Here is a 13683-nt window from a genome sequence, read left to right as displayed (position 1 = left end):
GGCCGACACCCACATGTGAAGCCAATTTTATCCACAGATCTTTTCTACCTCAGCAAAGGTCTAGAAATCGACCACTCTCCTCTTTTTCTCATTTCAAACATAAAAAAAGAAATCAATATTGGCCAAAACCAGAATCAGCAGGTCAGGCTTTTTAAATATCGTAATTAGCGATAAGCCAGAAAACTGCAGTTGTTGCTCCTCTTGTTAAAAGCATAATAATACACACTAAATATCTTACAAAATATGTCAAATCAATGAGCGATAAGTTTAATCATACAAAGGATAAGAACAAAAACCAGTCTCTTTATACACAGTGAAGCCTCTGGTACCTGGAAGCAGATGGCACAGATGTCGTTGTACTGCTCCAGCTGCGTATCGGTTGCAGTTGGGAGGCTTTTGATCTTGTTTACAGCGTCTCTCCTGAGCAGGAAGCTCTGCCAGCCCAGCTGGGCTCGGAGCCAAACATTATAGTAGGAGTGGACCAGAATAATGGTGCTGCCCATCACACTCCACTCGCCAAACACAGTCTCTGATATGCCATAGCACACCACACACACTGCGACCTGGCGACACACAAGTTAATGAGAGCAAGAAAAAAAACTCCACTGATTTTGAGTGTTTATCGTTTTCTAAGGATTAAAACTGAAAAAAATGTAATACATGTTCACTGATAGTTATTAATCAAACAGAAAATGAAGAAATAAGATCATTCACAATTATGCACCAAAGTACATCTCATAACTGATCAGAGCCAATCAAGAGATCTGATCTGAACTCATTCCACACAATTTCTCTAACATGTGTCATGTTTGCTTAGTAAAAAATGTCATAATCAATAAGTTTTGAGGAAACATTTACCAGAAACTCCAGCAATCTATAGGTCCCATTGACACAGTAAATGACCTCATCCATGTTTTCCACTGGAGCTTTACGAAACTCCTCCACCATGAAGAGAACGTAGATCAGCAGCGTACCGAGAACCTGGCGGCGAAAGAAGAACTGCTTTAGAGTAAATCAACTAACACAGGATCAGAACAAGGTTTTTAAAGTTCCCCGAGGTAAAAGTAGGACTATTTATTTACATTTAAGAACTACAAAAAAATTTAAAAAACTCAATTACAAAGACATGTAAACAATGATAAACAGTTGAAAATGTAGTTTTTGATTTTTTATGTTTGGCAATATTAGAATATTACTTTCTAAATGCAGCTATGAGAACTTACTGGTTTCATAAAAGAAGTCTTTTTAATATCAGTGTGCGTATGATGTACCTGAAGTGAGGTAAGGATTGATGAGGAGATGATGATGAGGAGCCAGAAGTCCATGTGGAAGAACTGACAGATCATATATGACATGTAAGCTGGAAAGATGAGCAGGAAGAGGCAAAGAGATACTGCGCGGAAGTGTTTCCACAAACTCCTACAAACAGAAAAAGCACAATTAGAACTCATAAATGGAATACAACTAAATGGCTTCTACATTTCTAAAAAAACAACAGCAACAAAAAAAAGTGCATTAGGAGTTTGACCTACTTGTCTCTGGAGGCTCCCAGAGCCAAAACGATGGGGTCAGCGATCTCCAGCATGGACTGCAGAATGGAAGCAACAACAATGAAGAGGATGATGGAGAGGAGGAAGGCTCGGTGGATGACCTGCAGCTCTATCAAGCCGGTTTGCACAGCCAGGATAAGCAGCGTTATGCCTTCAGTCATCCCTCTGCACATGTGGGAAACAGATAAAGTTGAAATTTGAGAACTACGTATTTCGATATACGGCCTCAAATAAACAAGCAAACACACTCACCTGTGCATGGCGTTGTCATTGACGAAGGCTCTGTAGCCCTGCAAGTAGAACTTGCAAAGCGTGAGAACTCCCAGCGCGATGAATGAGACGGTGAAAACCAGACCCAGCAGAGAGTATGGCGTACTACAACATTCTGCAATACTAAACACGTGGATGGAGAAGAGAAAGGACAAAAAGGGAGAGTTTGGAGAAACTGTAAATGATGTAGCAGTAAATCACATGGTGTCTATAAACAGTATTTATGTCACATAATGTTTAGGAAATAAATAGAGATGTGACAGGAAAGTGACAGAAAACTGGATTTGGATCATTTTCAGCTTGAGCATTAATGTTTGTGCTGTACACTTTTTCCTATCATTTTCCTGACCTAGAACAGTTATTTTGTAATAATGACAATGCTGCCAATGACTAAGTAAATTTGAATAAATGAAAATTAAATATACTGTTTCCAAGCAGTAAATGTACCACACTGGGAACAGCCAGGTCACTGTGACAACACTTTTAGTGTGGAAATAGTAACTGACTGAAGGCTCAAAGTTATCCATTTTCAGTACAAGTGATGTGTTTAAAATGAAATTAGATGAGGCAAAGATATACAGCCATATAAAATAAGTATGACCAACTAAGAGTAGGCATTTACCCTATTGTTATCATAAATGATACATTTCTTCAGAATTTTTGATTTATTCTTTTCACAATAAATCCCAATTAATGATGTTTATAAAACATTATTAACGTTATTGTCCATAATGTTGGAATCTGTATTTTTACTAGTTTCTCAACTGTTTGCTGTATGAGAGCAACAATGAATATTAATACAAATTTTTTAAAAAATGGCTCACTACTATGACCAACAAGCTTCAGATGAACCCACGAGAATATTCCTGATCCAATACCTTATAGGTGCCAAACTACAGCCAAATTTGATAAATTCTCATACATAGAAGCAAACAGAGTTTAAACAATGAGTTACACACAGGAAGGCCTACACAGTTTGACAAGAGGTACTGTGTTCTTACCTTGTAAGAAAGAGAAAGAGAAGCCTCTCCCTCGAGGTAGGCTGGTCTCTGGTGCTGAAGTAGGTGTAGATCTGAAGAGCGAACAGCACGAGCCAGAAACACATAAAGAGAACTGGAAGAACCAGCTGGTTCCACAGGGACATCCCTAAAGCTAGCAACCCGTACACCTCTACCACCTGGGACATAGAAGAACAGAAAACCAGGAGGAGAGAAGACAGTAATTAGGAGTACTATTCATCTTGGGAAAGAAGACACAATCCAGAACCTAAAGCTTCCTGGGGAAAACATGGGAATATTCCAACATAAGGCCACATTAGTAATTTATTACCTGAGCGAGTTCCCTGTAGGCAGTCTTGGCCAGGTTATATGGTACCAGTAAATTAGAAGCTAGGAAGTAAATGACCTCCAGGCCTGTGAAGATCATTGAAAATCTATTGATGAAGACGATGGTCTCCAGAGGAACCAGACACAGCCTGGCCACCAGTGGCAGGAGGTGCGCAGAAAAAAGCCAGATCCTCTTGGTCTGCATCACACAGGAACACAGAGTGCACACCACAAGCTGACCTGAAAGACAAATGGACTGAAATGTAAAACATGGACACAACTACACAAAAAAACACAAAACTTTTTGTGTTTTTGAGAATTAACCAGTCATTCTTTAGAACATTTATCAGTCCCAGATCAGTAAGAATAAGTTATTAATAAAACAAAAGTTGTAAGTAGAGAAATATTAATTGATTTCCCCTCTCGGACATTTTGTCTTTAATAGCAGTTATTTTTGCCTTCCCAGGCTTTTTCTGTGAGAACAGAACTTCATGAGGTCTATTTATAGCCAAGGAGACCCCATTTCTTTACACTCACAACCAAGGAGTTACAAGGCAGAAATACTGCAACATTTTGCACTTTAACAAATTTACATGAAACATGCTGGATGTGGTAGCTAGCATAATTTTGCCAGTGACCAGCTTAAAAGTATAGATTACAGTATAGAGAGCTTTAACAGCAATTCAGTAAAGATAGATGTTTTTAAGACAGCATTATATTTCAAAAGAAGAGTTATAAAATAGCAAATTAAACACCAAACTGTACACATCAATATTTTGTAGGAGTAAATAATTAATTCACAGAGATTAAATTAAACAGTACAAGTGCTCTTAGAACAGCTTTTCTGCCTACAATGGATCTAAAGCAAGAATACACACCCTTGTAAAAATGCCTGATTTCTGTTATGCAAAATTAAAAAGAAAAAAAAAAATCATAATAGATTATTTAAAAACTTTTCTCTTTATTGTGACTTATATCCTGCAGATCTCCAATCAAAAACAACAAATTGGTTAGGTTTAAAAATGCAAACAATGGTATAAAACTGCTATACTGTGGTTGCATAAAGAGTATAAAACCCTAAACGAATATGCTGAAGCAGCTTTTTGCTGAATTTTAGCATTTCGTCTCCTGTGGTAACAGACCAGGAGCATCCGACATCTTGAAACAGAAACGTTTTCCCACTCTGCTTGCCAAAGGTTTTCCACATACGCTATTTGAGTACATCTGTTTTCCACACTCATCATCCGGTGACCCCTGTTTTCTGTCTGATTTATTGCAGGACTGTGACTAAGTAACTCAAAAACCTCAAATGTCTTCTGATAAAATCAGCATTTAGTTAATTTGGGTGAATGTGTCGACTCAATGTGATATGGAAGAATTTAATCCCTCTTTCTCTTCTGCTCTCAGCAGAAACCTGAAGGCTTCTTTGTCAAATTGAACTGGCATTGGCAACTGCTCATAATTTTATTTACATGACAAAAACAAGTTAAAAACAGCAATTACATTTTAGATAGATATGGTGTCTTATGGACAATACGGTTTTTGCAGGAAAATATTAAGAGATGGGGGGGGGGGGGGAAGAGTGAAATTATTTTTCAGTCTTAATTCTGACAAATCAACAAACTGGTTTTTGAACAGGGGTGTGAACACTTGACATACACTGTGTCTGTGTGTGTGTGTGTGTGTGTGTGTGTGTGTGTGTGTGTGTGTGTGTGTGTGTGTGTGTGTGTGTGTGTGTGTGTGTGCGTGTGTGTGTGCGTGTGTGTGTAATATTATACCTATGAGTGCAGTGGTGAATCTGTTCATGGAAAGCGGTTCCAGGTAGACGGGTCCTTCATAGCCTGAATCCAGTTCACTGCGAACATAATCCCTGACAAAAGAGGGGAAAAGATGAGCACAGAGCTGTTATATAACACCAAGTACAGTGTAGTATCACCTCAAATAATCTTTACACAAATAAGAACAGGAAACCAACACTTGTCATTGATATTTTTTTAAATTGACTGAGATGGACTTTTTTATGTCCCGTGCATATAGTTAACATATATAAGGTAGATACTGTAATTCGATAAGCATCTTTGTTTTATTTTTTTACTTGAGATCAATTTTTCTATCTTTATATTAATCGGATGAGCACGGGCTCATCCGATTGAGCTGCTTGCTGAAGCATGAGTGAGATGCAAAACGGCAGCGAGATACAAAAAAACTTCTTGACAAACTTTTTCCTGCTGCAAAAGACAAAAAGGAAGAGCATAGAATTTCTCTCCTAGAAGTGTTGTGGAAGAAGCAGCAGTTCTTGCATGCAGAGTGGCTTTCTGGTCTGCACCTCGCTGTACAGATCAATAGTTCCCACACTTTTCATCTCAAGATCAAATTAACACTGCAACCACTTTTGGACCCAACTATCGGTTGAGTATACAAAACTTATTAGTGGTTCTATAAAATTAAAGTGGATCCATGGCCTCAACTTTTGGGACAACCAGTACAGAAAAGGGGAAAACGAGACTTTCAACAGATCACAGGAAGACTTAATGGAGGACAACAAAGTTTCTCCTTTTATTATTTTAGGCTTTAAACCTCTTTCTGTCAAGAATGATGTCTGAACTGGGTATGCTAGTAATTCTTAAAGAGAAATACATCACTACTAATTTGATGTTCTCTCATCATGTTGAGGGAACACGATGGTTTGTGAGCGTTTATACCTGGAAACTTGGTGACCAGCAAAAAGCAGCAGGGCCGTCAGAACATACAAGTAGAGCTTAACCAGGTGCTGACGAGGCAGAGTCAGAAGCACCAGGCTCAGGATGTAACCTGTATCAAAAACATCACAGAAAACACATTTTAAAGCATTTCTTCATCATAGCCGTTTTGAGTCATAGAAATCAACATATTATGTTTGTGACATTTTATGCAACTGCATGGAAACTTTGAACATCTCTGCAAAAAATAACTTTATTACACTCCAGTCTACAACCTAAAACATGTCCAGAAGCTCTTCCATGCAGATCATTTGCGTTCACTGCCTTGCTCCCTCTTTATTCTGCAGGTCCAGCCATAGTGCTCATCAGCACATACCCAGCCTATTGGCTCACCAATAAACTGCAGCCAAGATTGAGGGGAAAAAGCAGCCATGAAAAGAAACAAGGAAAGAAAAGTTTATACTTTGCCTGTTGCTTCTCTCTCAGCTGTGCAAACAGCTCTTTACTGTAACACAAAGCTTGGCCTGCTCTGATCATTATTTTTGTCTTCAAAATATTCTTTTGAGTTCACTTTTAAACCTAAAACTGACTTCTACTCGGCAACATTTAATCTCTTTGAAAGGGAAGAGAAATTGTTCCACCCTTCGCTGCTCAAAGTGTTTTACTGGCAGTTTGAATTTCTGTTTGTCCTCTATAAATATTTACTGAAGGAAATGAAAATGGAAAATAGCAGAGATGCAATACTAGGGCTGCAACTCTGGCAATTTAGAAATTTGGGATTCAAGCACTTTTGTCTTAACTCAGAGGTGGAACCACAAGTAGAACTTGAGAAAAGACTTTACCAGTGAGACCAACTGGGAATTAAGACTTTCAGTAGGACTTTCCATTCACTGTTGGTTTGAAGCCAGAACAGAGAGAATCAGACCCGTTATGACTGTTAAAAAACCCTCTCTCCAGCCCTAAACGGTTGGAGCTTTAGTAAAACCAACTCTACTCTAGAAGAAAGCAGAAATCTTTACTTCAGATGAGCAAGAAAACAGCTAGAAAGGATAAAATGTTAGAACTGATTAAAAATCCAGAGACAGAGGGGCTTTTATTTCCTTTAATTAAAAAAAGGTTGAACTACTTATTGTGAGTTCAAAGCAGGTCAGAAATTTAAGATACATAAGTGATATTATTATTATAAAGTTTATTTGATAGCGACAAACACACATCGACATAGACAAACTGAATAAAACAGCAGTCCCATGTTTGCATCATGGTGCAATAGCAACAGCTAATTCGCAGCACTTGTCCCTAGATGGGCTTTTATTGATATCTAAAGGGACAAAAAATTTATTATTTGAATTAAAAATGATAAACAACTTAACTGAGTGGCAGCTGACATTATACTATTAAATGTGCAAAGTTTAGTAAGGTAAAGGTAATTTTATTTATGACACATTTTCAGCAACGAGGCAATACAAAGTGTCAGCAGTGGTTCTTTTTATACCAATTACAGTGATTTGAAAAAGTATTCTTTCAAAGTTTTTCATATTTTGTCAGGCTATTTTTACAAACTAATGTATTTTGGTGGCATTTTAAGTAGAAGGAAGAATAGTTCAAAAGAAAAAAAGTTTAAAAATGATGCATGCATAGGTAGTCACCCTTTTATTGCTTTACCCTTAAATAAAACCCAGTCCAACCAATATAGTCCATCTGTGCTTAATTTAATCTGAGTGTAAATAGAGATGTTTGGTGAAGGCTTCAGAGGTTTGTTAGAGAACATCAGAGATCAGTCAGCAACAGCAGAAAGTTACATTTTGTGAGAACTTTCAATTTGCCAATCACAAAAAATTCAAACAAACTATTTTACGTTTTTGTGGCCATTATGTGAGACAATATCTGTATATTGATACATTTCATGTGCATGCGTGTGTGTGTTGCACCAGTACTAACCTACGTAGTGCAGGTAGAGTGCCAGGTATTTGTACTGAAACAGAGGGTTGTTGGAAAGGCTGGAGCGCTGGATCTTCTGGAAGAAGGAGCTGACATCCCAGCGGTACAGGACGTCGAGCAGCATGATGCTGGGAACACGCAGACCCACGTTGAGAACCGCTTCTACTCGGTCCTTCACTGCCATGGCCTCAGGTGAAACACTGATCGGCAGGCAGAACTGACCTCTAAGATGAGAAGTTGATAGTGGGTGCTCTGTAACAAAAGAGAAATAATGCAAGAGGAGAATAGAAATTCAATATGGCACAGTTAGACAAACTAAGGAGAAGAAATGGCAAAAAAAAAAAAAAAAAAAGATGAAAGGCACGGAGCAACAAAAGAGCAGGATTAATCAAGGTCACAGGGATCCGGAGAGCCATGGGGGAAGTGCAGAATGAATGAGGAGAAAGAAAGAAAAGGCAACTCTGCTGCAGAGAGGCTGGGGAAAAAAGCCCTGCTGGATGAAGAACTATGCCTGCTACAATACAAATGACAGGAATTAGAGGAATATTTTTAATCCATTTGTTTTCTAAAAATATCAATATTAATTAAATGGATTCATTACAAGACTACTTAACCATTTTAAAAAACCTAATAATATTACCAGAGTCCAAAGTAGCCTATATCAGGTGTGTTGCTTTTGTGACTTTTCAGACCTAAACAATCAATTTCAAAAAGGACTGTAATGAACTGGCAAATGAAAAATACAGAGCAAACAATACGATATAAACATTGCATGAGTAGACATCAAAACAGTTCGTAAACAGCATGCAAAAGATCTGTAATTTCCATAAACCGCTCTGGCTTTTCATCATTCAAATTTACTGTAGGCCGTTTCCGTCTCCTCCTCTTTGTTTGTTTTATCTCTACTTTATCACTACTAGGACACTCAGGTGTATGAGAGGCCTCTTCTTATGCACCAATACTACTTTCATTTGACCATGGAGCTAACTCAGTTCTCAGTGCCTGCCTTAACCTGAACTTATCTCTACTTTTGAACATTTCCTCATCATAAAACAATCTTAAAATTCTGTTCCTGATTGGACTCCCTGCAACAGAACAAGAGTTAGTTTGCAGACCTGACCACAAGTCTAAAAAAAGTAACCAGTCTTAAATCACGATGGCAAATAAAAAGCACTTCACAAACAGACAGCTAAATAAAACAAGCACAGATGAATGGAGGCTACTGCCAGAATTTTAAAGGGAACTGATCAGTTCTCAAAAAAATGAATCAAAATGACAATGAAACACTTGCGTTCAGTCAGTTAAAAATTTTAAAAATAGAGATAATCAGCGTTGGTGTTTTTAGATTGTAAATATATAGGATTCCTGGGTTGGAAGGTTTCCAATATATAGCTAACATTTTCAAATCTGGGACATTTTATAACAAAGACTGAAATTCCAAAACCAATAATAGAACAATATTTCTAAAGTGCATTTAGGCTTTTGTTTGCCATTTGCTCTCAGAGCAAGATGGACTCATGTTACCTGTAAACGTGGCAGTCCACACAGGGAGAAGACACACCTCAGGAGAAAAATGTTTCATTTTCTGTGATGCCTTCCATCTTTTGAGGCGGATCTGGATTTATTTATACATGTTTCATGCATAAAACCAGCTTCCTGTGACTGTTCTTCATTCAGTAAGAATATCCACACTTTGCTTAGCCAGGGTATATTCAACTGAATGAGTGAAAAATTTGTTTTCCCTTCCATTTTTTTTAATCTTATCAACATGTGATGCAATCACCAATAATCTGTTCAATCGGCTCAGAATTGATTAATATCTTTTCCATGTGTGTTGATCTATGTGTGATTAGAATGAATTTGGTTGATTAAGCAATTTGACACGGCTGCACAGCAATTTGACACGGCTGCACAGTGGCGCAGTTGGTAGAGCTGTTGCCTTGCAGCAAGAAGGTTCTGGGTTCGATTCCCGGCCTGGGGTTTTTCTGCATGGAGTTTGCATGTTCTCCCTGTGCATGGTGGGTTTTCTCCGGGTACTCCGGTTTCCTCCCACAGTCCAAAAACATGACTGTCAGGTTGGTTGGCCTCTCCAGATTGCCCCTAGGTGTGAGTGTGTGTGTGCATGGTTGTGTGTCCTGTGTGTCTCTGTGTTGCCCTACGACAGACTGGCGACCTGTCCAGGGTGTACCCTGCCTCTCGCCCGAAACGTTGGCTGGAGATGGGCACCAGCACCCCTCCCGACCCCACTGAGGGAAAAAGGGTGCAAGAAAATGGATGGATGGATAAGCAATTTGACTATGTCTGCTTTCATGTCGTACATTAGTTATTCACTGTATTATAAATTCAGTAAGAAGTTCTGTTTTTTTGTTGCTCATTTCAGAAAGTGTAACTTATTATTATAAAGATTCATCACAAAACCATTTCAAGCCTTTTTTTCTAGTACTTTTGAAGATTATGACTCACAGATGATAAACACCCAAAATTTGATGTCTTTAGAAACCTAGAAATGTTATGCCTATGAATTATGTTCATTAATGTGAACTCAATAAATGGTTAGAACTCCTTTTGCATGAATTATTATATCGCTGCAGCATGGCATTGAGGAGAACAAATTTCTGGAGTCTCTCCTCATCTTTTGGACAATACTACATAGATTTTCTATGGGGTTCGGGTCAAGCCCGGTTGCTGGTCCGTCAAAAACAGTAGCACCGAACAAGCTTTTGGTACCTTTGGCAAGTCCTGCTGGAAAATGAAATCAGCATCTCCACACAGCGTGTCAGTAGAAAGAAGCATGAAGTCCTCTAGAATTTCCTGATAGACGAACTTCAAGCAGTTCAGTTTCAGTTTCAAGCAACACGGATTTTGTGCATCTCCATTCTTCTTCCACACTCTGGAAAATCGACTTCCAAATAAAATGAAGACTTTACTTTTATCTGAAAAGAAGATTTTGGACCACTGAGCGACACTTCAGTTCTTTTTCTCCTTAGCCCAGGTAAAACGCTTCTGATGTAGCATCTGGTTTAGAAATGGCTTGACATAAGAAATCCAGCGTTTGTAGCCTGTGGTGTTGGATTCATCTGTGTGAAGTGGTTCTTGATGCGCTCAGCCTCAGTTCACTCCTTCTGAATTTCCCTTAAATTCTTGAATCAATTTTGCTATAAAATCATCTCAATGCTGCTGTTATTCCTGCTACAAGTTTACATACTGCACGTTTTCCTTCTACTCAACTTTCTATGAATATGCATAACATTTTAATTTTCTGGGACACTGAATTTTGGGTTTTTATTACCTTAATCTTCAAAATATGTCTATGTAAAATGAATTGAGAGTTTCACTTTCTGAAACGACTGACAAAAAATACTGAATTTTTTTCCACAATACTTTTCATACATGTTTACATTTTTTTGCTGTACTTCTATATAGAGCAGGGAAGTAAAGGTGCAACATGCTCCCATGCTAAAAGCAAACAAACAATTCCTCAAACCTGCTGACTGCAACATCATAGGACTGTTTGAACCCTACTAGTAAAAACATTTCATTTAAGATGCCATATTCCACTCTTACAATTATTTCAGTTGCTGCTCAGTAGAAATCATATGCATCAGATTTATGCATTTAGCAAAACATAGTGCGACACCTAAATATACTTGTGTCCTCAATTATTGATGCAAAGCTGCAAGACTTTTCTGGTGTTGTTCACATTTGTGAAAGTCTCCATTGGTTAATACCCCTGCAGCACTGGGACAGGATGCTAAGAACTTACGTAACTGAATTCACTGGACAGAGACTGTTTTTCAGAATCCTATCTTACATAACACCACCACAGTGACTGTAACAATTTATCTGCCCCAATACATTCACGCCTGAAAAATATTAAATATGAATTTAATGGCATTAAAAACATAATTACCCAATTCTTTTGTTCGCAATTTAAAATAACTAAATGTGTAATTAAATGTAGCTAAATATTACGTACTTTGGGTATGTTTTTACTCAGACTAAAATTACAAAACTACAAAGTAGACCTGCACAATATATTGTTCCGCAATCATCATTACAATATCAATGTTTGCAATATCGCAACACAGAACAGTATATGTTTATGTCGTGCATGATATTTAGGGTCATGCATTCAGATTATGCATGCCAATAAAATGTATGCCCACACCAGCTGCATATTTTCTGATTATATAAATATTTTTTTACACTTTTAGATGCATCTAATATGCATACATGACATATTAGATGCACTCATGGCTTTTGGAATAGGAAATAAAGAGTAATTACTGTGACTCTCCATAAGAAGTAATGATATATTTTTTTACATATTGTTTTAAAATGATCAAAATAAATAAATAAAACATATAGATGTATAAATACTTTTTAGGTTGAACATTGAATGCAAGATAATATTTTTAAGCAACTTGCCAAAGACCTTAAATATGTAGTTACAACTAAGCCTCTCACAATGACAAATTTTGCTGGACAATAAATTGTCCCAAAAGTTACTGCAATAAACGATAACATTGTTGTTTTGAGACCATTTTCAGGTATTATAATGATGATGGCTTAATAATGCTACAACACATTCTCAAAGATCAATAAAGTTTAAATTCTAATGAACATTTAACACTGGAAGTGGAAGACAATTTAATTTTTCCAAAAGAAATAAACAAAATAACAAATACAACAAATAATGAAGTCTGTAACAAAACAGTTCTTCAAAAAAAAGGGCTAGTAGAGACCAAACCACCAGACTGAAGTTTTTTGTCATCCAGTTTTTGGTAAAAAGAGGGAGAAAATAAAATAAAAACAATAAATTATGCAAATGGAAATTATTGAGCTTGTTTTACTTTAATCATGCAATTAATTGATCTATTACTTACTGCAACAGCCCTAGTTACTACATAGCAAGTCACCGTTTTTATAAACCCTTTAAACCAGAAATCTAAATACATCTCCATCTGTAATGTTCCTCTTTTTTTATGACACAACGTTGACATATTGTCACCCAGGAATCACAATGTTTGGAAACACCTATGAAAATAAAGAAATACAAGATGCAAGAAGCAGCAACATCCAATCCCACTATGCTAAAGAAAGAACATTGACGAGTTCAGAGATGATTTTCTATCTAAAGTTAAAACCTTATGGATGACTGAGTGCTGCATTGACTGCTGTACGTGCCATGAACTCTAGTAACCCCTCCGTCTCGACAGAAACAAACCTTCGAGCTTAAGCTGCAAAAGAAAGAATGCAACACTTTGCTAACTACATCAGTCCGTACGGGGCACTGCTGCATGGAAAATACAAAGCAAATAAAAGCCATTTGGTAGACCAAAAAACCACAGATTTACAGTATAAAAGGGAAAACAACAAGCTGTGACAGTATACATGCGTTGTGGAGGTGATGAGCAGCACCGAACAGAAAGCGGCGCAGTGCCAACAATTAAAGCCGACGTAGTCTGCTAGTGTTGCTGTCAGCTAGCCAGACTAACAACCAATTCGTCCACAAACCCGCAGCTAATGACGCCCCACACGCCATTGTTTTTCACAAATACACCAGTGAAAGCCCACACAATGAAGCGTTTGGTAAATAGCGGAAGTACTCGTCACATAGTCCAACTGAAACGCAGTTAACTAGCAGTAGAAACACTGTGCTCGTAGCTACAGCGCTAAGCCAGCATTTAACAGGGGGGAAAAATAGAACTTACGCTTCAAGGTCGATGTTCACAAGTATGAAAAACTGATTCTGGGTGGCTGGTTGGTCGTGTATCGACCATTTTAACTCGGCACCACCCGAGATAACGGTCCTCCAGATGGGTGTGCTTCACAGCGAGAAGACGCGGCCCATCCGTTCATCTTTCCTGGCAGCCATTTACCACAGTACGGGGGGATGCA

At 37.9% G+C, this 13683-nt stretch overlaps 1 protein-coding gene across 1 annotated transcript in view; it reads right to left on the bottom strand.

Annotated features, from left to right (window-relative positions):
- LOC103475670 (RING finger protein 145) overlaps nt 1-13683 on the bottom strand; it is a 20220-nt gene extending 6537 nt beyond the window's left edge. The window contains exons 1-11 of the mRNA XM_008427476.3: nt 13497-13683; nt 7783-8034; nt 5848-5956; nt 4924-5015; nt 3150-3385; nt 2822-2997; nt 1803-1943; nt 1533-1715; nt 1272-1419; nt 859-981; nt 330-563 (exon numbers count right to left, since the gene is read on the bottom strand). Of these exons, the coding sequence (XP_008425698.1) occupies nt 330-563; nt 859-981; nt 1272-1419; nt 1533-1715; nt 1803-1943; nt 2822-2997; nt 3150-3385; nt 4924-5015; nt 5848-5956; nt 7783-7966 (1626 nt within the window). The 5' untranslated portion in view covers nt 7967-8034; nt 13497-13683. The remainder of the gene's footprint in view (nt 1-329; nt 564-858; nt 982-1271; nt 1420-1532; nt 1716-1802; nt 1944-2821; nt 2998-3149; nt 3386-4923; nt 5016-5847; nt 5957-7782; nt 8035-13496) is intronic.

This window comes from Poecilia reticulata, chromosome 14 (genome assembly GCF_904066995.2).
Source record: "Poecilia reticulata chromosome 14, P_reticulata-male-v2, whole genome shotgun sequence".
Taxonomy (NCBI): Eukaryota; Metazoa; Chordata; class Actinopteri; order Cyprinodontiformes; family Poeciliidae; genus Poecilia; species Poecilia reticulata.
Note: the sequence above shows the minus strand (reverse complement) of the source record. Positions and strands in the feature narration are given on the sequence as shown.